Source organism: Protopterus annectens, chromosome 1.part0 (genome assembly GCF_019279795.1).
Source record: "Protopterus annectens isolate FY-2018-M chromosome 1.part0, PAN1.0, whole genome shotgun sequence".
Lineage (NCBI taxonomy): Eukaryota > Metazoa > Chordata > Ceratodontiformes > Protopteridae > Protopterus > Protopterus annectens.
In genome coordinates, this window is record NC_056725.1 from 1,359,746,522 (window position 1) to 1,359,772,686 (window position 26,165).

Sequence of the window (26,165 nt, forward strand, 5' to 3'; positions counted from 1 at the left end):
CTCAACAGGGAAGCCCTCCAAGGCATCGAGGTCCTCGGCTCCGGCTTCTGAGCCGAGACCCCAGGTTGTTCAACCTTGCCTTTATCGGCACCGGCAGGAGCCAATAAGACTCAGTCCACAGTTTCTGTGGCTCCCTGGGCTCCGGCCGGAGCCGAGGTTATCGAGGTACCCGTGTCGGCTCCGACAAGATCTTCGGAGCCGACAACCAGAAAGAGGTCTAGGTCACCTTCGCTTGGCTCCGTTCATTCGGCTCCAGGATCTCCCCTGCTGTCTGAACGGAGCCAAAGGTCTCATTCCTCTAGGTCATCGAGGTTGTCTGATCATGACCTTCAGAGGGTGGTGAGTCGACTACTCAAGTCTGAGGCACTGGCCCAGATGCTTCAGAGCCCGACTCATCAGTCGGTGCCTGTCCGGTCCATCAACTCCTTCCTCCTTCGACTCTCTTGAGCTCGGAGCCGGGTCGTGTCGGAACCGAGACTGTGGTCACCTTGGAGCCGAGACAATTGTCTTCGGCTCCGTCGTCGGCTCCGTTTTCTTCCATGGAGGAATCTCGGCGCCGGACTTCCCTCGTCGGCTCCGAGGGGTGAGTGGCATCGGACCCTTGTCCGACCCCCTCTCCCTCTCGGTGCTTCGGCGCTGGTGAGTTCGGCTCCGACATCGGCCTCGAGCCATCACTGTCGGTGCCGAGGGGGGTCTTTAGCTCCTCGGAGCGGGGACCTCTGGCTCTGCCTGACAGGGGTGCTTTCGAGGTCATGCGGAGTGTGTTAGAGCCTGGCTCTACTCCACAGTCGGCTCCGTCAGCCCCTCCCTCTATGCTGCCTCAGGGTAAGTCGACTCACTCCCTCATCCCGGACCGCAGAGAGCCAACTCCTCAGGAGCCCCCTGTGGGGATTTCATCCTCTTCCGAGGCCTCTCCTGATTTGGCAGAAGAGCCCCCTCGGAAGAGGAAGTGCAAGAGGAAGCACATTGACTCACCTGAGTCTATCACGTCCGACACAGATCTGGATGATTCTGAGGGTTCCCCCCGTTCCCCTTCTGAAGATGTCTCTTTTGCAGACATTCTGGAGATCCTTAAACAGAGGGGAAATTGGCCAGCCCTCAACCCTTCAGAGGACGAATCTGTGTATCTTGAGGCGTTTGGCTCTCGTCCTTCCACCTCCTGGGTGTCCCCCCTTTCGACCCCCTCATGCAGGTGGTTGCTAAAAAGGCATGGATGGCTCCTGATTCAGTGGACCCCACTCCCAGGAGACCCTCCAAATTCATCACAGCTCCAGCAGACAAGGAATTTTTATCAAAAGGAGTCTCTGTGGATGCTATGGTGGTAGCTGCCGCCACAAAGAAGGAACTGGCTGATCCTTCAGTGCCTGTCCATCCACCTAACAAGGAATCTAGGTCCATGGATAGGTACGGAAGCGGATGTTCTCCTCAGCGACATTTACTATGCGTTCGCTGAATTACCTGTGCCATTTCACTCGTCTTCAAAGGGACTTGATCAAAGAAGCGAGTGAAATGCTTAAGGACCCTACAGCTGCGGGTTTCCAAGAAATAATGAACACGCAGCAGGCTATCCTTAATTCTATTTCCAACTCCTCCATGCCTCCTCTCTTATGCGGCCGATGGAGCGAGCAGAGCCGCTGGAACAGGGTAGCCTTACGTAGGCACGCCTGGATGCGGCTATGCAATTTTGGAACCTTTCAAGACGTCTTTCACAAACTCCCCTTTGATGGATCATCCCTTTTGGTCCACAAGTGAAAGAAACCCTGACTAGGTGCGAGACGGATGGCAAGACCCTTTCTGCCGTCGGAGTCCGTTTTCCACTCCTTCTAGGCCTTACCCCAAAGGCCAGAAGGGGAAAGATGTGGTTCCGTAAACAATCTCAAGGGACTTCGCCTGACGACAGAGTCGGTTCCCGCCAGAGGCAGAGGGGGAACAACAATGGTAGACGCCGCCCTAGAGGCAGAGGGGTCCGCAGAACCAGGGCAATCGAGAAACGCCTTCCGATAAGCCCTTTCAGCATCCCTGAGGTGTTGCCCGACTGCCCATCTTCGGAGGCAGTCGGGAAGATTGTCACTGTACCCAGAAGCCTGGCTATCCTTGACACAAGACAAATGGGTACAGTCCATCATTTCGAAGGTTATTCTATTCCCTTTCTTCGTTCTCCAAGTCAGTCAAAAATCCCTTCCAGATGTTCCACCGCTCAAAGGGATATAGCAGCTTTGGAAATTTCAAAACTGCTTGCAAAAGAGCTATTCAGCCAGTGCCAGCAGACCAACTAGGATCCGGAATCTACTCAAGGTTCTTTTTAGTTCCAAAGAAAACAGGGGACTGGAGACCAATTTTGGATCTCAGTATCTTGAACAGATCGGTCAAGAAAACAAGATTTCGGATGGTCACGCTGCAATCCATTCTTCCCCTGTTGGGAAAAGGAAACTGGATGTGCTCTATAGACCTTCAGGACGCGTACTATCACATAAAAATGAACAGGCGCTCCAGAAGATTCCTCCGCTTCAGGCTAGGAACCAGTCATTTTCAATTCAGGGCCCTGCCCTTTGGTCTCACCACTGCCCCCGGTGTTTACCAAATGCATGGCAGTGGTAGCTTCTCACCTGAGACGACAAGGATTCCAGGTGTTTCCATATTTGGACGACTGGCTCCTCACAGCTCCCACCAAGCATCTCCTTCTGATGGCCAGAGATTACACTTTTCGCGTCTGTCAAAAACTGGGTATCTCAATAAATTGCGAAAAGTCTGTTTTGTCGCCTTGTCGTACTATTACCTACATAGGCGCAAATCTAGATACTGTAAACATGTCTGCAACACTAACGAACCAAAGGATATCAGACATTCAAAAATTGGTGTCACTTCTTCTCAACAACAACAGAGCCAAAGCCAGGTTAGTTCTAAAGGTGTTGGGAATCATGGCAGCAGCCATACCTCTACTCCCATTGGCCAGATACCACATGCGGATCCTTCAGTGGATGCTCTTTTCTCAATGGTCATACCAGGAACTTCCAATGTCTCACACCATTATGATCACGCAAGCGTGCAAAAAGCATCTCATGTGGTGGATGTCTTCCCCCCAGCTCCTGTTGGGGAGACCGTTTGTTCCACCTCCTCCGGTTGCTACTCTGACAACGGATGCCTCCCTGATCGGGTGGGGGGGGGCATTATCAGGGCAGGACAGTCCAGGGCACATGGCAACCAAATGAATGCCACTTGCACATAAATGTTCTGGAGATGAGAGCAGTGCTTTTAGCGTTGCAAGCCCTTCAACACTCTCTTCCCTTGGGAACGATTGCAATCCAGACAGACAATATGTCTGTAGTGTGGTACATCAACAAACAAGGCGGAACCAGATCATACCCCCTGTGTCGAGAAGCACTCAGACTGTGGCAATGGGCGATTTCTTCTCAGCGTTTTCTGATAGCAACGCACATCCCGGGAAGTCCAATCACATTGCGGACAAGTTGAGCAGAGCTATTCTCATGCCTCACGAGTGGTCTCTGAAAGACTCTGTAGTGAGAGAGATATTTCTCAAGTGGGGTCAGCCTTGCTGCGATCTTTTTGCTACTCCCCAAAACAGCAAGTGCAGAGAATACTTCACTCTATTCCCTTTACCAGGCCAACCCAGCAGGGACGCTAGTCCAAGTTTGGCCCCGGGACTTCTGTATGCATTTCCTCCTTTCCACTGATCTCTCAAGTAATACAGAAAGCTATCGCTCAGAAGGCCTCATTGATCCTCATTGCTCCTTACTGGCCTCGACAAGTGTGGTTCCCCTTTCTGCATCGATTTCTTTGGAGCGACCGTGGAATCTGGACCTAGTTCCAGATCTTTTGATCCATCAGTCGGGTCAGTTTCATCGCTCCCTCCCCTCTCTGAACCTCACTGCTTGGTTCCTCCACTTCCAACCGTAGCCAGGCTTCCTCAATTATCTCACTCTGTTAGAGATATTTTGATAGCTTCCCATAGATCTTCCACTCGAAAGATTTATTTGAGTAAGTGGAAACGATTTTCATATTGGGCACAAGGAAAGGACATAGATCCTTTCACCGCTTCCATCCAACTAGTCCTCGATTTTCTTGCTGAACTCTTCCATGCAGGTTCATCTCCATCTACTCTTAAGGTTCAATTGGCAGCTATTTCTAATTTTCATGTGGGTATTTCGGAATCCGCCCTAATGTCCCACAAACTCTGCAAAGCCTTTTTGAAAGGAGTTTTTCTGCTCAGACCTCCTGTAAGAAATCCTCCTTCTCCTTGGGACCTAAATTTAGTTCTTGCTTCTTTGATTCTTTCCCCTTTCGAACCTGCAGCTTCATGTTCCTTAAAGTTATTATCATGGAAAACTCTCTTTCTGGTGGCTATCACATCAGCTAGAAGAATTTCAGAACTTCAAGCACTCAGTTGTCGTTCTCCTTACCTTGTGTTCCATAAGGACAGAGTTTCCTTACGAACTAACCCATCCTTTTTTGCCTAAGGTGGTTTCAACGTCAAATCTAAACCAGTGCATTGACCTCCCTGTCTTTTTCCCGGAGTATTCAAATAGGTCTGAACAAAAATTACACTGTCTGGATGTTCATCGTCAATTAAGGTACTACTTGGACAGGACGAAACAATTCAGAAAATCTGATCAGCTGTTTGTCTCCTATGCGGAAAGCAGAAAGGGACTTCCAGTTTCAAAGGTATCTTTATCCAGATGGCTAACATCTCTGATTACCCTTGTTTATGAGATTAGACACAAAAAACTGCCTAATAAGCCTAAAGCCCATTCCACCAGAGCCTTGGCTACTTCTCTAGCCTTCCAAGACAGACTGCCTATTGACACCATTTGTGCAGCGGCTACTTGGGCTACTCCTCACACTTTTATTTCCCATTATAAGTTGGATTTAGCTTCTAGGCATAGAGCTAATTTTGGTTCCACTGTTCTCAGGAGTCTGTTCCGTTAGGCCACCCGGGACAAGGTGCTAGGGACGCGGTCCCATCCAGCAAGAATGAAGGCGAGATAGACAACTTAACATATAGAAGTTATGTTCTTACCATAACGTTCCATGTTAGTTGTCTTCTTCTCGCCTTCTTCTTGCGTCCCACCCTCCTTCCCCCTGGCCTGGACAGACCTAGAGGAGTTGTGATCGTGACCTCTCTTTCTACCACCTCTTTCTTAGCTATATGCTATTAGGCATATTTCTTGTTTCAGGATGTAGGTCACCTTTCTTCTTCCTGTTGTTAGAGGTGGACTCTGTTATAGTTGTTCTGTTTTATATTGTTACTATCATAAGCTGGGGTTAGCTTACAAATGAGATCTGAGGTAACTCTCGCCTAGCATTGTGGGATATAAGGGGAGCCTCGAGCCGGTGGAACCAACTCTCGAGCTTTAGAGTGGCCGAGTCGGAGCCGAGGTCGGCTCCGAACCCATCCAGCAAGAAGAAGGCGAGAAGAAGACAACTAACATGGAACGTTATGGTAAGAACATAACTTCTATTTTTTAACCAGTATAATTCTGACAATATACTGTATGCAGTTCACAACAGTCAGCCTTCAAGATCACACAGTCAGAATAGAAGTGATGCAGTGAAGAATGTCAACTAAAATAATTCAGCATTTGAAGAAGAAAACATATGAAGCACGAGTACCATATGCACACCACAGAGAGAAGGTCTGTGATAGCAATTAAGTATGTCAAAAAAAAAATAACAGTACCCATGGAAGTTTAGTTCAAAAAATATCTGTGCATCAACAAGACGTACAGTTTAAGGAGATGCAGATGAAGTACTTCTCTTAGACAATACAAAAAGCACCATTTCATTTCTGAGATGATGGCACTATTCTCTGCTACTTAGCCCTTGGCCCAGGAAGATCCATAAGGATCATGCCTCCCAGAGGGAACAAACAAGTCAACTTATTGAGTAGAGAGGGAAAAGTGGGATGATTAAAAAAAGGCAACATGGTTGATAAGGCATGAAGTATCTTTCCTAAACTGGTAACCTGATCAAAAACAGAGATGGAGGGGTAGTAAATTCTAGAATCTGAGGGAGAAAGAGAGAGAGAGTTCCAGAATCTGTATATCACACAAAAGACCATTGTTCTGTGTTCTCAGAGAATAAATCAGTAGTTTAAATTGGGTAGTCTGCCAAGCTATAAGTAAAAGTCACATATCTGGAATTGCCAAGTTGTCCATAACCAAATGAAGACAGCAATGCAGCAGGGTTGCAATGGGCACTAGTTGATTTGATCTGACTGTTGACCTGCTAACACTACTTTCCTCTCAAAATTTGACTTAGTCTGTTCACTTTGGGATGTGGTTTCTATCTTAGGCATGAGCTATGTGGTTAACTGGCACCTTGGGATACAGCTCTACTAGTGTTTGAAACTAGCCTAGCCCCTCTGCTTGCAAAAGAATGTAATAATTGCACTGTCTGCATATAAGTATCAAATATTTGTATGGAACACTGCTGGGACCTGGGAAGATACTTTTATGAATGTAATCTGAAATTGTATCTAGTTCTGAAATCCTGTTTTTTTCTCCATTTACTTACTAAGTGCATGCATATTTCTGTTGAGCTTCTCCACAAATCCATTTATTTTAATACAGATGATGTAGTTTGTAGTCTTCTTCTCAAAGTAATTGTTACTTAAACACATTTCCTTACCTGTGCAGTTTTCCAAATAATTCCCACTGGACATCATGGCAGGTCAGCTAACTTGTTTCCCTTCTCTTACCGTCATCTTAGCACTTGCAGTCCTCAGGCAGTGTAGAAACTGTGCTGTACTCACTAACAACAAACTCATGCTCAACACGAATAACTGTGTATGTGGCAGGTGCAAATATTTAATCTGAGGTCATACCTCTCACATAAAACTATGTGCAATGAGCATACTTGTCTCTCTGTCTGTCTTACACACACACACACACACACACACACACACACACACACACACACACACACACACACACACACACACACACACACACACACACACACACACACACACACACACACACACACACACATCTCCACCACTTTCTCATCTAAACTACTTTAAATGTTACATACTGGGATTGTAAAAAAATCTCTACCAAAGCCTCAAAGAACTAGAAAGAATTCTTTAAGAAAATCCACTACATTTTCTCCCATACTGTAGTGAGTCACCAAGAGTCAGATTGCTTCCATTCTGTTACTCCTAACCACTCTACTAACAAGAATGCCATAGAGGTTGGTGACTTATTTGTTAGACATACAGATTCTCACTCACAAGGCCGAACAAAGGATTACTGTCACTTGTCTTTAGGGTGTCAGGATCTCTGATGTTAGAAGGTCCCAAATGAGCCTTATTCTCGGTAAATATAACTAGTATATGGTGGATGTGGGAGAGAATTACCTGAGTTGCATAACCATGAGGGGAACTACAGAGAGCTATATCAGAATGTTCTATGCACTTCACAAATATAGGTAAGACTCTAGTCCTGAATAAAATCCTTCGTTCACCAAGAATGATGCGTATGGAAGCATGGAATGAAATTATTTATAGTCTGACTTGCTTCTGAAAGGGTGGCCTACACCTCTTGTTCCAAGGCTGGCATATACTGGTTAGAGCCTTTGCTGCCCCATAATGCCTTTTTAAGCAGAGTTCAGTTAATGGATATTCGAGTTTAACAAACACATAAAACTCCAACTTGGGCCCCATTACGGTAGCTCTTCTCCAAGCTAAAAGTCTAAACTGAACAGATTGCCTAATTGTGTAGCCCTCCTGCATCTGGAACACATCCACATTTGTGTAATTAACTAGATCAGGTTTATATGTAAAGAAAGTACTCCCTCCCTATCTGGGTTTTGAAGCTACTGTGGTGCCTCCATATTTGTCAAGAATCATAGCCCCTCAAGGCAGATTATCAGAAACTCACAAACAGAATTTATATAATTCCTGATCACCCTAAATAAGCCAAACCTTCAACTCATATATTGCTATAGGACACCCATCATGTCCCCTGATGATCATATTATATTCTTAAAAGTACTCACAGAATTTTCTATTAACAAGAGTTACATTATTTTGAGAGACTTCAGCTACCAATAGTTAATAAGTCCACTAGATCTAATTCACGCTAATATAGCCACTGCATGCACTATTCCTCTGCTCTCTTCTTCCCCAGTTAAGTCAGACCATAAACTTGTGACATTCACTTTTGAAATCTCCAAAGCCCTGAAACCAGTGTCTATGAATTTAAGAATTTCAAACAGGCAAATTTCATACAGTTTTCCAATGAGGTTTCAAAAGTCACCAGTGTCAGTACAAGCTGCAAAAAACTTTACAAACGGGTTGTATTCTAGTAAATGCATTAAGTTGCCAGTCCTAGACAGAGCAACATTCAATGGGAAAGTCAAAAACAATTTTTATAACAAGAGAGAAGAAACTCTGAAATTATACAGCAGATTTAAAACTCTGCATGATTAGCATAAAAAGTATTAATAGAAATAAAAAAAAACTATTAATACAAATGAAGCGACCCATGAACATATGTTAGCTGCTGAAGGTATGGATAATTCCAAGCCCTTCTTTAGCTACATTAAGAAATTAAGGAATAATACCTAGCAGTCTACAGAAGTTATTGTAAATGGCACCACCTACTCCAGCCCAATAAACATTACCAATATAATGGCTAACACATTCAGTGCACATTTTACCTCTGAAACATGTATCCACACTCAACATATCCCAGAATCCCTTACATCTCCATTTAACACCAACAAACTTGTTCTGAAGGTGTTGTCAAATACCAAAAATACTTCTTCAGTGGAACCTGACAACAAACCTGAATTAAGCAATAACCGACAATGTAGTGAGGTATAGTGAAGATTTACCCATGGTTGGCGTGGTTTAATCATGAGGGCAAAGCCTGAGTGATTAAATAAAGCCAACCATGGGTAAATTTCAGTATACCACAACCACGGAGTTGGTTATTGCTATTATACAATGACATTATTTAAGGAAAATAAATACTTACTTTTCTTAAAATAATGTCTTTGTATAATGTCGCATTACTGTTATTCCACCGGTGGTGGTATACTACTTCCTTGTGTTGATGTACTACGCATGCATATGGGACCTGCGTTCCTATGCATACCCAGTACATCAATGCTTTGAAATGGAAGCAGCATAGAAAAGAAAGTCTCTGTTGCTCCGTTTTTTTTCTTTTTTCTTTCTTTATTAAAAAAAAAGGTTTTGGACACTTTATACCAATGGAAAAAAGGACCATTTTCCGTTGGTATATTGTGGGATTTACAACGGGCAAGCTGGTCAATCAGTGTGCACATTGCGGAATATTAATGGAGGGTCACTGTATAATATTTAATAAGTAATGCTAAACTTGCTCTCACCAATTGTCTCCATAAACTGTTTAACCTAAACTTAGCTACAGAATTGGTTCCCAAATTATGGTGTACAACAGTGGTGATATTCTTTCATAAGGGTGGCCCTACCACAGACCCCAGTAATTATAGACACATAAGCCTGACAAACCTGATCTGCAAAACTGTAGAATATATTATAACTGACCTAAGCACTTATGATATCAAAATCTTGTTAGGCCTGACACATAACAATTTGGCTTAGCCAAAGTAAGATCTTGCCTATTAAATTTAATTAACTTCATTAAGTGGGCCACTTAGGCTGCAGACAATGGCCATGCTGTTTACACAATGTACCTTGATCTTGCCGAGGTAACTGACACTACAAAGGAAGAAAAAGAAGTGCTCTAAAAATAGATCCCTACATGTTAAGATGAATATCAAACTAGCTTAAAGATAGAACACATATTGTTTGTGTGGCAGGTGCTTCATCTCAAAGAACAAAGGCAGCCAGTGAACACCCCAGTGGCCTTGTGTTGAGACCTCTCCTTTCCAGCATTTACTTCTCTGATAAGCAAACTGGGCACTATTATTAAAACCCCATCTGGCACCTATAACCTTCAGAAATAATTTACCCTAGTAAATACCTGGTGTGCCAAAATGGACTTAAATTAAACATGAAAAAGTGTAGTATCATTGCCTTTGGTAAACAACCTCTACCCTCAACATACAGCATAGACAATATCCTAAAAAAATGCAGTCAGGGAACTTGGAACTTGAGTGGACATTTCCCTTCTCTTTGATCATCATATAGCAACTATAGTCAGAAAGTTCTACATAACACAACTGATAGCTAAGTGTGTATCACCCTCTTCTAATCACCACAAATTACACCAGTCACTGAGTACACTGTCCCCTCCTGGATGTACCACAATAGACATACCAACAAACTAGAGAAGCCCCAAAGATTCCCAACCAAGAAGATTATAGGCTTTAAGATCTTGAGCTACCAAGAGAGAGACAGAATCATTATCACTTTACTCAGTGTCTTATAGACTTTTTTAAACATAGTTATTAAAGCATCATGTTTTAAATTGAAATATTAGTTTGCATGCATTTATAGAAAAGGAAACAAACCATAATAAAAAGTTTCCATTGTTATTGTCATGCAGTATACACATCTGTTTTCTCTTTAACACTTTAACAATTTTCATTCAGTCCAACTTTATGAGAGTTGATAAATTCCTGCCTTTGCTTAAACATCTTTTCTCCTCCTGAACATTATTCTACATGTACTGTTCCCACATATTCCATTTATTTCTATGAAATTGCTCCTTCCATTTTCCAGAGATTCCCGCCTCCAATTCTTTTATCTCCTTTACAATATCCAGAACTTGCTTTATATTGGGAATATATTTTGGTTTCCATTTTCTGGTAATTCTTTTTTTGCCAACCAATAATATTAAACATACTATGTGTAGGCAACTCTGATGCTATGTCACAGCTTAAAAGAATCAGTTCCTTACTTACAACCAATTCTACCCCCCATATTTTTTACAAAGTACTGTATAGGTAATTTTTAAAATCTGCCAACTCGTTACACCCCCCCCCCCGAAAAAAAATAATCTCAGTCACCTGTCTCTTCCCCATCATACTGCCAGCATTTGTTAGCTAAATGAGCAAAAATCATTGAAGTCTGCTTGGGATAAAATATAAATATGCAGTGTCTTAAATACTCTTGAGGGATGAGTTGTGCCTCTCCTACTGTACCATTATAGACCCAGTTATACTTGATTTCATATATCTCACAAAGTCTAAGAACTGCACAAATACAAGAATTAGGGACCTAAATCATCAGCAGTAGATACATAGCATACAATGGAGATAGAGAGAGATTTATTATGCAGTGTCTCTCTAATCTGTAGAATAAACTTCCCCTACAGGTTAAGCAGAGTTTCACATTATCATCCTTCAAGCAGAGCTTGGATGATTGGATGGGTACCCACACACCTACCCTGGAACTGACTGGCCTAGCCCTCTTTGAGGAAGGTGGTACAGCTTGAGGGTAGGTATTAGTGAGCTGTTAATGGTTGTGAGACTAAATTGCCTTGTTACCCTTATAAATCCTGTGAAACAGTTAAACATGTTTATTTTACAAGGCCAGAAATCTTGATAGAAGGACGATCATGTTTTTATATTGCTGACATTTTTATGTGTTGGAACTTGGTATGGCACAGGTGGTGTGCTTGGCTTTTGGGTTGTAAGAGTGGAAGAAAAGGGAAAAGGAGGATTTTTGTGACCTCAGAGTTAACTTGTATAGAGACAGTGGGTCTGAGGGAAGAACCTTTACACTGGGGGGATCAGAAGGTTTACCCCCTTGCAAAAAAGCTGTAGCTTTATGTTGTGTAGTAATGTTTGCTGTATCTGGGAATACAATCAGTGCCAGTATTAAATATTTTAATTAAAATGTTTAATGTGTCTACTAATGTGATTGATCACCTTAAATATTATACACACTGATAAAATTTGCAGCTGTTACACCAGAACTCACTGATACCTACAAGTAACTAAAGACATCTTCCATAATCTATTATCTCTAGCTTAGCGTTCATCCCAGCATTGTGAACTTACTCATTGTATGTTTGTGCAGCAGGCTTTATGACTACTGCTGGCACAATGAAGCAGCCCGAAAGCAAATCCTATTAGAAAAAAATTACATTGTGTACCAGAGTCCACTTATAGAAAATGCTATTGTTATATATCACAAAATCTCTGTGTAATTCTAGAATTTTTTTTTTTTTTAGAGTTTTAAATTAAGCAAATACAGTGGGCTATTATCTTTAATGTGATGCTTAAGCTTGTCTGTTTTTTTATTCAACAGATATGAAGCCCTGGTGCCTGGAATGACTGAGCATGCAGCAGAATACAGAGATAAAATATTTATATTTGAAAGTGAAGAAAAGCTTGATAAATTTATGAGGTAATTCAGAAACAACAGAACACGTTGTATTTCATTACTGCTTCTTCCAATTAAAAAATACAAGTATTTGTAGGGTATGGCAATATTTTACTATCCCTATCACTACAGACAGAAAATACCTAGTATGTTGCATTAACCCCGACTATTTCTTAGGTGCCTTACCTTCAACTACTCTTAACTTTTTTCTACCACTCCATTTCAGGAAGGGTCAATTGTATAACTGCTGCTCAATGTGTCTCAAACCTTAATGTAATGTTATGTATATATAACTTTGAAAATAATGTTATGTTTTGTAAAGTGTTTTATAATAAGTTAGTACTATGTGTGCTAAATGCTGGTATTGCTTATGACTGTAATCTGCTTGAAATTAGCATTTACTAAATGTTCAATGTGTATTATTATCTTGGAGATTTTCTCCCTGTGCCTCCACTGAAAATGGACATAAATTCAGTCGGACTATCCCGGTCAACAAATGTAAAACAAAATAAATAAATAAAATAAATAAATGTTACACAATGGTAATGCTAAGGTCCTACCATACATTTAATAATAGTAGAATTACTAGAGTCATGTCCTTTGAAAGGTAGTTCCTTAAATTTGGGTATATTTTAACAGCTCTGCCACAGGGTGACTATAGAGAGGATTTTTGTAACAGCTACACTTTAGTCTGCTGCAGACCAGTATAGAGAGATCAGTGGCTGGCAAGACCCATACAGTGATATGGGGAATAAGGGTTTTACTCTGTCATTCCAAGTCCATCTCTCTTAATATTGACAATGCCAATTCAGTAGTGCTAAATCCTGAATAAAGAAAGCAGTGGCATAATGTAAATCACTGTTGAATGTTTTATACATTATTAAAATTCTGTTCACTGAATACTTCTCATGCTGTCACTAAATATATACATAAAGAAACTTGATGGCATTCAAGTTCGTAGGCCATCTTTTATAGATCTGAACATAAATGACTGTCCAGTCCCTTGGTATTCTCTTCCTAAAAAAAAAAAAGTTGTCCTTATCATTTTAATATTATTTATATTTGGCTGTTTTTAGCACTAGGGAGCAATCCTTCATCTCCAGCTACCTCGAGTCAGATTCAGAACATTAGTATGTACTAAATCTACCACTGCTCTTGGCTAAAATAAAGACATTTGCTCTTGATGCATTGTTTTTTCATATGCAATTTTCATTTGTTAATATGTACTAACTTAATAATCCCCTGTTCTTTACATTTTAAGTCCAAAACTCCAAATCACTACTTATTACTGGGACCTTTCGTATCAGCTCTTCCTGTTTTCAGTAGCTTTGCTTGAAATGAGGAAAGTTCTTTCATGCTTCTTATAAGGATTTTTGGTTTAGTGTATTCGGTAAAGTTTCATTAAATGTCAGTAGTCTGACCATTTCATAATTGAGGGCACAAATATCCAGCATGGCATACCAATAGGAGGTCTTATAAATTATGTCACTATAATGACTCACATCTGTCTCAGAAGAAGATTTTATACAGTGACTGTAAAAATCTCAGTTTTGGTAATAGAACTGTCCAACTTTATGACCCTAGCATAGTTCTTTCAGCTAGGGCCTAAGATATACATTCTGAAAATGTAACTTACAACTCAATAGCCACAGTTATGAATCTGCATTTTATATGAGAAGTATTCACTCCTAACTCTTTTGACAGTCATCAGTAGTTTACTGTTCAGTGCACAACATGGATTAAACATCTAACCATCCCATTAATTTAATAGCTGTTTGGCTTCCGATGTAATTAGCACTGCTTTTGACTAATAAAATATTTCAAAGTATTGTGCACACAGCAAATACAGAAGTCTACTTTGAGACTAAATGGTACAATGACTGGGGGCATCTCATAAAATGGAGTCCTGAGATGATCAGTTACAAAATATAGTCCAGAACAATTGAACATTGACAAAACTATGCCAAACAAACTATGTCAAAGGACAGTCTGAAGCAATTACAAATTAATTGTGTGGATCTTGGGGTGTATCCATATTTATTTGTAGTCAAATAATCTCGCAATAAATCCAACATGATCTTGAGCTTTGACATACTAATGTTAATAGGGGAGATCAGTTATCATATCATTACCTACTGCTGAACCCCTTCTTTGTCTCCCACTGCTTATGACACATACCTCAAGTCCCTAACAGTGTCATCCCAGTAGATTTCAACTACTAATTCATAAACTGAAGAATATACAGCATAAAATACAAATATATGCAACAGTTCCTTAACTTTATTAACACCAACGCCTTTAACCAGTTGGTATCATAATTGTATCGATGAGCTTAAAAATTACAAGAAAAAGGTATGCAAACAACTTGGGTGTATGATCAAAACTTATAAAGCCAGTCATGAGCTGAATATCACCACCCTCCAAAGGTGACCATGAAGCATTCTTTAACTATATTGTTGATTTCAGAAGTAACACTCAACAATGCACAGAGCTGATTTTAAAATGTACCAACTATTTCAACACAGGAGACATAGCCAGTATATTCACTGACAAATGATTTCCAATTTCTAATATAGAAAAAAATCCAAACTCCAAATACCAAAATAAAGTGACAGGAGAATACAATAAGAATAAATGTTTCAAGTAAAAAGACTTCAGGCACTCACAGCTGCGGGCAATAGAATATATCAAAAAGTTCAGTATAAATCCAAAATGGAATCAAATCCAGTGAAGAAAAAATCCAAAGGCACAGTAATGTCAAAGGTTTAATAAATAGTGAGCGCTTTCATGGTACACCTGACCACTTCATCAGACTTTAAAAATACAATACAACAACTTGTTTAAATACTATAACTAGCCAATCACAAACACTTAACAGCACAGTCATTAAGAAATTAAAAGTGTATACACACAAATAATAAAACATTCTAAAACACAGAATTAAATTCATTTAATTTCAGTGTTTAAGTGCACGTGCTTTTAAAAATGGTTTCAGGGAAACTTTACTATTTAAGCCAGGTAATTTGTCCGCTTTAAAGAACATTATACATTTCTGTTCATTGGCTTCTGTAATGTTCTTTAGGTCCCCTCCCCTCATGTTATCATGTATAATTTCCAGAACAAAGAATTTGAAAACATGTTCATTTCCCTTCTCCATAACAGGTTGCGCTAGAGCATTTTCCGACTTATTTTTAATGTCTCTTAAATGTTCCAGTATTCTTTCTTTTAAGCTACAATTCATCTTACCTATATATAGCATATGACATACAGTACAGAAACTAAAATAAATTATGTTTTTTATTGTGCAATCTGCATAGAAGTTAAATTCAATCCTAGCATCCAATTGATGGTGTATAAAGTGACTGCCACTAAAAATGTGTCTACATGCTAGGCAATTTCTGCAGGAATATGTACCCAGTCTGTCTTAATATATCAATTTCTTATCAACATTAGCCTTATAATATAGATGTCTTTTCAAGGATTTGTTGTTTATAAAGGAGAAATTTGGTTGAGGTGTTAAATCATCTCTCAATTCATCTATTGTACCAAACATATTCCAAATTCTTTTTATAATGTTGCAGAATGTGCCTGCATCATTGGAATATGGTAATGTTACTCTCAAAGAATTATTAGTAGTACAATTGTCAATCTCTGATCCCTTATTATTCTCTTCTTATGCTTCTTCATGTTCACCATAATATGATTTACATCTATTTAATCTATGCTCCCATGCATTACTTATGCAGTTATCTATATCTTTTTCTTTATAACCCCTATTAAGAAATTCCTGTTTAAGGTTTAGTAGATCTAGTTTTAGTTGTAAGTCATCATTATGCAGACGCATGATTCTGTGCACTTGTCCCTTAAGCACATTGATTCTGTACACTTGTCCCTTAAGCACATTACGTTTCATATGATTAGGGTACATGCTCTTATTATGTAGTAGATTGCTTTTTCTCATTGATTTTCTGTATAGGCTAGTTCTAATCCCCTGTAGTGCATCTTTGTTTACCTTGACATCCAAAAAGTCAATTTCTTGGTTCGAGTATTTGTAAGTAAATTTAAAAAAAAATGGTGGTCTGGTGTAAATATGTAATAAATTCCTTTAGTCTTTCTTCTGTGTCATTCCATAGCATAAAAATAGAATCTACGAAACATACATACCATTTTATGGAATTTTTTAAATTTTCGTTTCGGAGAACTTCATTAGTTTCCCAATATACCAGAGCAAGGTTGGTGTAGCTATTGGCGCAGGGTGTGCCCATAGCCATGCCAACCTTTTGTAAAAAGAAATCTTTATCAAAGGTAAACACATTGTTTTCCAAGATGATATCTAATAATGCACATATTACCCTAATTTTATTTGAGTTAACACCCTTAAGGGTCAAAAATGTCCCTATATTGTCTATACCCCATGTATTAGGTATGACTGTGAAAAGTGATTCAATGTCTAAAGTCACAAACATGTAATCACCATGTATATCTGACATTTTGAAGTATAAGTTCTGCAAAAACATATTTCTGTCTCTAAGCACAGTGTCACAACCTTCTAGAAAAGGGTGTACGTTTTTTCAACAATTATGGAGAGGGGCTCTGCAGCACAGCCTCTACTAGAAACTATCGGTTGCATTGGTGGTATGGTGGGGTGTTTGTGTATTTTAGGTAAATCATACATAATTGCTACCATTGGGCAATCAACTGTAAAATATTTGAACAAGTATTCTGATATCATGCCTGTAATTAGCAAGTCAAGCACCAAAAAAGAAATGTTATCAGTAATCCCTTTTACAGCACTCTTAGAAATACAAACATATGTATTTTTATCATTTAAAAGAATTTGCATTTGTTGCAAATACAAATCTTTGTCTAATACTATCATTCCCCCAACTTTATCAGCAGGGCTAATTTCAATGCATGACATTTCCTTTAATTCATGTAAGGCTTGAAATTCCATTTGAGAGATGTTATAGTAATTGGTTTTAGTACCTCTACAGAATGCTTCCCTAATCTCATTTTCACACACATCTAAAAAGTTTCTATAGTAGAATGCGGTGGAGGGATATATGTGCTTGGTTTCTTAAAAATATCATAACATTCATTTTTACCTTTAAGCATTGCATCTAGAGTTAGTTTTCTACCAAATAATTTCAGTTCTCTAAGTATATTAACCATTTTTGCTTTCTGGGATGGTATAAAATGTAAACCTTTAGCAAGTAACAACATATGTGCTTCAGACAATATAACTGATGAAATATTTATTACTAGACCTGGTTGTGTCATTTCCAGCTCTTCCCTTTGCCCATTGGGTCATGCACACTGTTCAAACAGTGGATTCTGCCTTTCCTTATTCGACTCCTCAAGCGTTCTCTTATCTGTAATGGGTTTTGTAATAAAAAACAATTTCCTTGCGAAATATTTTGAATAGCATCTCCTCCAGAGTTAGCTTGAGTTGTTTTAGGTCTAACAACCCTATCATTCCCTCTTATTGATAGTAACTTGTTCAGTGTTTATTTTGGTGCTGTCCATAGATTGAGGGCATTGCCTCTGTTCTACAGAGTGTTCTCCTGCTTCTCTTCTGATTGCACATTTGTTATTTCTGGTATAGCGTTCGGAGACGGAATTTCTAGGACTGGTGTTACAGCTAAAGAATCAGCTATTTGCCTTATCATGGATTCCACAGAATTAGCATTAACATTATGAACATCATTCTGTTCCCTTGGCCATGAAAAAATGGTGCCTTTTTGAAAATCACACAGGTCTCTGTGTAATTTACAAACCTTGGTTGCCTGGAGCCATTTTTCATACATAGTAATGCTGTCATAAAGTGAATCCATTTTATCACAGATAATATCTGCTGGAAAATGGTCATAGATTTCACTTTGTAGTGACACTATTTAATTTAGTAACTCTTCTTCTAAAGGCTTAAAGAAGTCAATTTGCAGATGCATATACTGGGTGCTTAAGTTTAAATTCAGCATCTGCGACTGCTTCAGTAATTCCGGATATGCTTGACCGTAGCTGGGCATGGTGTGAGCCCTGAGTCTTCTTTGAACTATTTGGTGTTTCAAAGAGACTTCAAAGTGGAAGCGTTGCCACTGCATACGCTTAAATTTGTACATCTTGTCTTCTAATGTTCTATATTTATCTTGGAATTTCAAGTATAGATTCTTATCATTTGACTCAGGCATAGCTTCCTGAATACTTTGGATTACTTGTTGAATAAATTACTATTTCATTAATAGTTCTCGGCTGTCCGGTGCTTCAGTTTTCCTCTCACAGTGTGTTTTTTTGGTTATAACTTCCTAAATAATATTACTATGTAAAAGAGGATTGACCATGACTTCAAGACTCTTATTTAAATGCTGATTCTTATTTGGTAGCACTCCAACTCCATTCATTGGGTTGTATGGGAGTTCTACATGTATTTGACTTAAAAGCCCTTTGTGCCTACTGTCACTTCTCTGTATAATTCCTTTACCACTCAGCTCTTGCCTTTCCCAGAAATTACCTCTGAGAAATCCTAAATGCCCTCTCAAAAAGCTCTGTGGGTCCTGAAAATATACCAGTCTATGGATCAAGACTGGGTACAACCTCACACATTCCCTTGTAAATCTATTCAGTTTTAGCCTGTCCATTGAATAGATGCTCAAGGATTGAATAATGGCTGTAGAGGTACCATATATAAAAGCAGCCCTGGCACTGATCCAAGGAATTATATACCAATTAATCCCACCACCATTGTTTGTAAAGTAATAGAATGTATCTTCTTGGAACTTATAACTAAAGATACGGGTTAGGGTGATCATATGGTTTTAGGCTTGGCTGACTGGGACTGGGACTGGGACTGGGACTTCCCTGTTCCCGTTTGAAAGTCAAACTTAGCATGTGGACAAAGTTAGTTCCACTGTTAGCATTCTACCTCTGGTTAGAGACACAAGGGGTTTGCTCACCTCTGGCCAGCTTGATAGATCAAGTACTAGATAACAAGTAGTTTACAGTCCTATAAACTGAACCAATCTAATGTTGTGAAATGTAGGTTCTGTCTGCTAAGTTTGTTGGATTTCTTTGAGAATGTAACTAAAATACTGGATAATGGGCTTGACAGCACATACTGCATACATAGACATAACTAAGGCATCAGATACTGTCCTATATTCTGGTATTACTGTAAGATCACCCACTTAAAGATTATCCCCTTCATAATGTGCTGTATAGCTAACTGGTCCACAAACTGAATTTATATAGTCAGAGTAGGTAACAAGCTCCTGTTCAAATGTCTGGTCACTGGTAGCGCCACACAGAGATTTATAGTGGATCCTCCTCTCTTTGGTATTTACTTTGCTGATGTCCAAGTAGACTTCAAGGTCACTGGCTTACAAAGTTTGAAGATGACTGCAAACCTGGTGCAGTCTTTAATTCTTCAGCAGATACTCATAACTTACAGGAGGGACTAGCTCACACTACTTCCTGTTTTCCAGACCATGGACTAAAGCTAAACACAAAAAATTGCAGTATTATACTCGTTGAGAAGTATGAATACCGATGCACCTACTGCATAGAGGACGCCCCTCCTCAGAGTTGACAACATCATTAGAAATTCTGTCATATTTATGGATAATAAATGTTCTTCTGACCATCACATAACTATTTTAGGAAATCCTTCTGCTTAACTCAACTAATAACTAAACGTATATCGTCCATATCCAAATAAGACGTTGCCCCATCTTCTTTTCCCTATTTTGACCATAATAGAATATAATGCCTCTTTTGGCAACTACCTCTTCAGACATATTATACAACTTGAAAAACCTCAAAGATTTTTGATCACAGCAATCTCAGGTATAAGCTCCTTAAGCTGTACAGAGTATCTAAAAACTATCTCTGTACTCTGTGTCATACAAACTCTTACCTAGGGACTTCTGTTTAGATTCTAAGGCAACAAAGGGTTTAACCCTATTAGACTTCTTATATATTCAAGGATCTGGCAATACCAGTAATATCTGATCTAAGGATGTAAAACTACCTCAGTATATTAACAGAACCTATGGGTGGAATTAATATCTTTCCCAAAGGATCCCATATGTATGAAATAAGCTCCCACATGATGTCAAACAAGGCAGTTTGATATTACAGTATCTTTTGCTATGTTACATATCTCTCTGCTATATACAAGCCTGTGTCTATTTCTAATGCAAGCTATGTGCATAGCTCTGTTTGTAAATTATGTTTATGTAAACTGTTGTAAAGCTTTTTCTCATGTTTGTGCTCTTACCTATATTTTATATTCCTTCTGCTATGATGTAGCTGTATTTTATGTATATGTCAAAACTGGTGTTAAATATGAAAGTTTAGTCCCTGGGCCTCCACTGAAAAAGAATTTTATCCCAGTCAGAATTTCCCCATTATCATGGATGGCTGGATGGCTGGATGGATGGATGGATGGACAGACAGACAGACAGACAAATAGATAAACTATGTTTAAAGCCAACCTTTATGAGTAGATGGGAATCCATAAATTCTCTATGGGGCTTTTTGCACAAGAACTTACAGATGGGGGGAAGTAGGTAGTGGGAGCTGTAGTGGTTGGGTTCCTGCAGGTCTGCTGGACCAATTATTTGGTATAAATCTGTGAACCTAATGTACTTTGGAGAAGTATAATGGAAGACTAATGGACAGATCATTAAAACATAATTAATCAATCTATTTTGCCATTGGCTAAATGCCTCCCAAAAGTCTGATATATGTATTTACACATACATATACGCAAATATTGTATGAGTGCATATGACAATGATCGTCAAGCTTCCATCAACTAATGCTCTTTCCACTGTCTCTGAAACACAATCATACAAGGATACCAGAAGAGGAAGGTTAGAGCTGGGGATCATGTCTGTCACACAAACCAGGATTTCCAGATGCTCCTAATACTTATCCCTATGGAGTGGAAAGCACTGGACTAGTACAGATGCATGCTTCCCAAAGATCCTTAGCTGGAGTGCAGTGTGCTTACTTCTTGGTGGGCTCACACTCCCCTGAGTCCCTTCTTTTAAAGCTCTACTTCTGGGCCTTTCTCTAGACGGCGGTTCTGTAAATAGACTCCACTAACATCCTTCTCCCAGTACTGAAAAGTTAGTATTAGCCACTCACTCCCAACCCTCCTTCCTTCCCCAGCCAGCTTCCCCACCATCAGGGCTCTTTTATATATGGTGTATGTAACTTTAAATGCTAATGATTATACTTCATAAAGGCTGGTCATGCACCCACAGTGCCCTTGCTTTGTCTGTTTATCATGCAGACATTACATTGTGTCAGAAGTAAAAAAAGTATGTTTGCAAAGTGAAGGAATGCATTTGTTTTTAACAGTTTATATATTTGAAAGTATAAGAAGTATATTTCAAAGTGAAAAATACTTCAGCTGCAACCACCAGGAATTCCATCACTTCAAAGAAACTTAATTGAAAACTGAAAGTTTGGAATCTGAGTTGTTCTTTCCTGTATATGGAATATCTAAGAAGCCTAATAATGCACAGGGTTTCACAGTTTTACAGGTTAATGGAGAAAAAGCCAAAGGTATTTAGCTGTTTTTACTTTCCTCAGAGGGGGAGAAAGAAAAAATAGCAAGTGGATGCTTTGGAATTATAGGTCATATAAAAAAGAACTGTTGTGTAGTCACCATTTGTTCCATACAAATGAACAAGGTCCTAAAGAGACTATAGATGCTTAGGTCACTGAGGTGAGCAAATGAGCCAAAGACTGAATCTGGCAAGTTGAATAATGCATTATTAAGAGACAGAATCATCCGTAGTATAAGAAATTATCAAAGGGCATGCCATTAACACACCTAACCATATCAAAAGCTGTAAATGTGTGCAGAATTACAGGTACACAGTTAAAAGTATCAACTGAGAAAATGGGTATGTGTAAGATAAAATGTGACTCGGCTAAAATGTAAAAATGAGCAATAAATTGAATTGCGATGCTGCAGAAATTGATTGTAAGACCAGAGCCATGTGAGAGTGTGCTGTAACAGTAATGCAGACTAGAGAAAATAGTGTGCAAACAAGTTTCAAACCTCGTGTACTGGTGATGGATATAAGCATGAGAGGAATCTCTCTTACTTTTAATACATTTTGCAGAATATGTGTTCTCCACCCATTTACAAACAAGATCAGCAAATGGGACCAAGCCTGTAGGGACTGGAAGATCAATTCTTCTGACGAAAAGAAGTTAAGCAGGTCTAAGAACCTACAGAAAAATACTAGAAACAGCACTAAGACAGCCAAAGCTACCTACTACTAAACATTAGCTATCATAAGAACATTTGGAACACCATAAAAAACACAGACAGTAACACATTATTTCTCAAACTAACAAACAGAAAGACAATGCCACAAAGCATGCTACAAGACATACAAGTCAATATCTGTGATTCCCCTCTAGCCTCCTGACTACCTAATTCAAATTAGAATCCCACCAACCACCATTAAAGCCCTACAGTCCACTTTAGACTATCTCTCTTTCTACTTATTAACCATAACTAGGAAACAGGTCAGAGACTCACTTAACAAAATTACACACTGCTAATCCTGTACCAGTTATACCTCTAACATTAACAATTTAAAAATGGTTGCAAATTGCTTTCATTCCCAGTAGCATGCATCTTCTGTTTCACCCTCACAACAAGCTAGTATTTGAACCCTTTAAAGATACTATAATAATTCCTCAGGTGAAAACAACTCACCCAAAATCTGCTGACAATTTCTAACCAATAGGAAACCTTGACCACATAGCCAAACTACTTGAGGCCCTTATTTACAACCAGACATATGTTCATAGGTTGGTACTAGGCTATCAGCCCTAGGGCCTATACAAGCCTAGCCATAACAATTCCCTGGCTATTTCTTCCCACACTATTTACTTCCCTGGACCCCTGTCTAGCAGGGTGACTGACATGATCCCTGGGGTGAATTTCCTTTCTTCCATCCAAACGTCAAGGTTCCTTTTGAAGAGGGCCAAAGAGGCACTCTGCTTGACATGTATGGGCAATCTATTCCAGAGTCTGGGGAGTCTCTGGGTCAGGAACCTATCCCTCCAGCATGTTTTGTTTATTGTGATGACAAGGTTTAGATCCCTGGAGCGTGTGGCTCTGAGGGTTTGGGATTTCTTTAAGTGTAGCATGTCCAACAGCTCTGGGTTTGACATGGCCTTGTATGTTAAGCAGAGATCGCCTCTGAGTAGACGATATGCGACAGAGTATAGCTGGAGTTTTTTAAGGCGGTCAGCATAGAGCATCTGCTTTTGGCCTGTGATTCTTTTAGTGAGGTATTTCTGCGGCCTTTCCAGTTGTTGCAGATGTCTTGAGAGGTACATACCAAACGGGGTGCTGTATTCTATAATGGGTCTAATGAGGGATGAGTATAGTGGGACAATGACCTCGTTTTTTCTGGATGAAAAGCCCTTAGTGATGAGGTGTGCCACATAGAAGGATTTCCTGACTGTTGTGGCGATGTGGTTATCGAAGGTGAGACCACTGTCCACCTGTGTCCCTAAGTCTCTTATCACACTTTTGGTGTTTAGTGTACTGCCACCTATATGGTAATTCACAGATACATGTTTTTCCCAAAGGGGATAACTATACATTTCTTGCCATTGAGCTTGAGCCCATGGCCCTGGCACCAAGCATCTGTTTGTGTAAGGCCTTTTTGTAGAGTATCCACATCATTTGGGGATTCAATAATGGCTCCCAGTTTGCAGTCATCTGCAAACTTTGTTAGCCAGAGTCCCTTAGTGTTGGCCTGTACTTCAGAGAAGTAGATGCCAAACAAGAGCAGTCCCAGGACTGAACCCTGAGGTACTCCACTTGTCACTTGTCTGGAGCTGGATTTGGAGTTGGCTACTTTCACAGTGTGGGTTCTATCAGTAAGCCAGTTAGCAACCCATTGGGTGATGTAGGGATTAATGCCCAGCTTAGTAAGTTTATCTATGATTCCAGAGTGGGGGATGGTGTCAAAGGCCTTGGCAAGGTCTAGATAGGCTGTGTGGACCACCTTACCCTTGTCCATGGCTCTGGAGACTGATTTGAAGAAGTCAATCAGATTCAGGAGACAAGATCGGACCTTCACAAACCCAAACTGGGTGGGGTCCAGTGTTTGAAGGTTGCCAATGTCTTTGTTTATAAGTTCCATGATAATATGCTCCATGGCCTTGCAGATAAGGCTTGTCAGACTGATGGGATGGTAGTTTCCAGGATCCAAGGTGGATCCCCCCTTGTGGAGTGGGATAACTGTAGCTCTGCGCCACTCAGTGGGAATGAAACCTGAGGTGAGGCTGTGATTAAACATGACACTTAGGTGAGGTGCCAGTTCATGTTGTAGTTCATGTAGTACACAGCCCGGGATGTCATCTGGTCCCATGGATGCTGTATTCTTAGCTTTGGAGAGTGCGTTTTTTACCTGTGTGGCCGTTATTACCGGAATTTGGCAATCTTCCAGTATTGAGATGGGCTATTTAGGGGGTGAGAGGGGGGTGAAGTTGGCACTGAATCGATCTGCCAGGATATTGGCAATATCCTTGAGATCAGTATATTTAATGCCATTCTGTTTTAGCTCAGAGCAGATCTGAGCATTGCCATTTAGATTCTTGACATAGTTATAGAATGCCTTGTGGTTGTCTTTGGAATCTTTGGCAATTTTATTTTTGTAACTAGCTTTGGAGGATTTTATGAGGGATCTCAGTTTCTTACTGAGGCTGGTAAGGGAGTTTTTGCATCTTGGGATTTTCCTCTTTTCTGCAACAGTTTCTTCCTTTTGTTGTAAAGTTTGTTTATGGCAGGGGACCACCAGATCGGCTTCCTTTTTTTGGATGAGAGCATCTTGGTTCTATTTGGGATGGCACGATTCACGCATGAGTGAATGTGCTCATACAGTGCCTTAGTGTAGGATTCAGCAGTTGAACTTTCAGTTCCCGTCTGCATGGGTGTCATGAAGTTTGTCACTTTTGACTTGAGTAGCATGAAGTTGGCTTTGGAGAAGTTTTTTATGGAGGTTTCCTTACAGGGGGGTGGGGGTTGATGTGGATGTTAAGGGTGATTAGCTTATGGTCAGACCTGACTAACGAGGGGGTGACCATAGGTGTGGAGCATCGATTTCCCATGTTGCTAATGACCAGGTCTAGGATAATGGAGCCTCTGGTGGGACTATGGATTAGTTGATCCAGGGCATTGGAATTTATGAATTCCAAGAACCGTTGGGCAAAAGTGTTGGTACATGAGTAGTTTTCCCAGTTAATGGCAGGGTAGTTAAAATCATTCAGTATTAGGGTGTTTGGTTCTATCTTAATATTTTCCAGTATGTTTAGAAAGGTTTAGTGAAAATCTTGGGGTATGGTGGGGGATCTGTAGCAAGCTACAATTTGGATTGCAGTCTTACCTAGTGTTAGTTGCATCTGGAGAATTTCAGACGCATTGTGTTGGGCAACTAGCCTGGTAGTGTGAATATCCTTGGTGAATATTGACACTCCTCCACCTTTAGTGTTTCGGTCCTGGTTTGGTGGCTGAAAAGTGTGGTAAGAGATGTAGCCTGGTATTGCAAGGGTGCTCTCTGGAGTCTTGAACCAGGTCTCAGTTACTGCACAAATATCGATGTTCTCCATTTTTAGGAGTGCCTCGAGATAGTGCATTTTGAGGTTTAGACTTCTAGCATTGAGTAGCATTACCTTCAGATTTTGCATGCTTGTACCTGTTACGGTGGTGGTTTTGTCCTTTGAACTTTGCCTAAAAAAAGCACTATAGGGGTGGCAAGAGCCTTAGCCAGTAACCTGAATACCAGGGGCAACAGGTGCAGACCATCTCTGGCAAAGCATCGTGGTC

At 40.1% G+C, this 26,165-nt stretch overlaps 1 protein-coding gene across 1 annotated transcript in view; it reads left to right on the forward strand.

Annotated features, from left to right (window-relative positions):
* The window catches only part of AK9 (adenylate kinase 9), a 2,653,312-nt gene that overhangs the window by 2,454,130 nt on the left and 173,017 nt on the right, over positions 1-26,165 (forward strand). Inside the window, exon 37 of the mRNA XM_044066804.1 lies at positions 12,224-12,322. Within this exon, the coding sequence (XP_043922739.1) occupies positions 12,224-12,322 (99 nt within the window). The remainder of the gene's footprint in view (positions 1-12,223; positions 12,323-26,165) is intronic.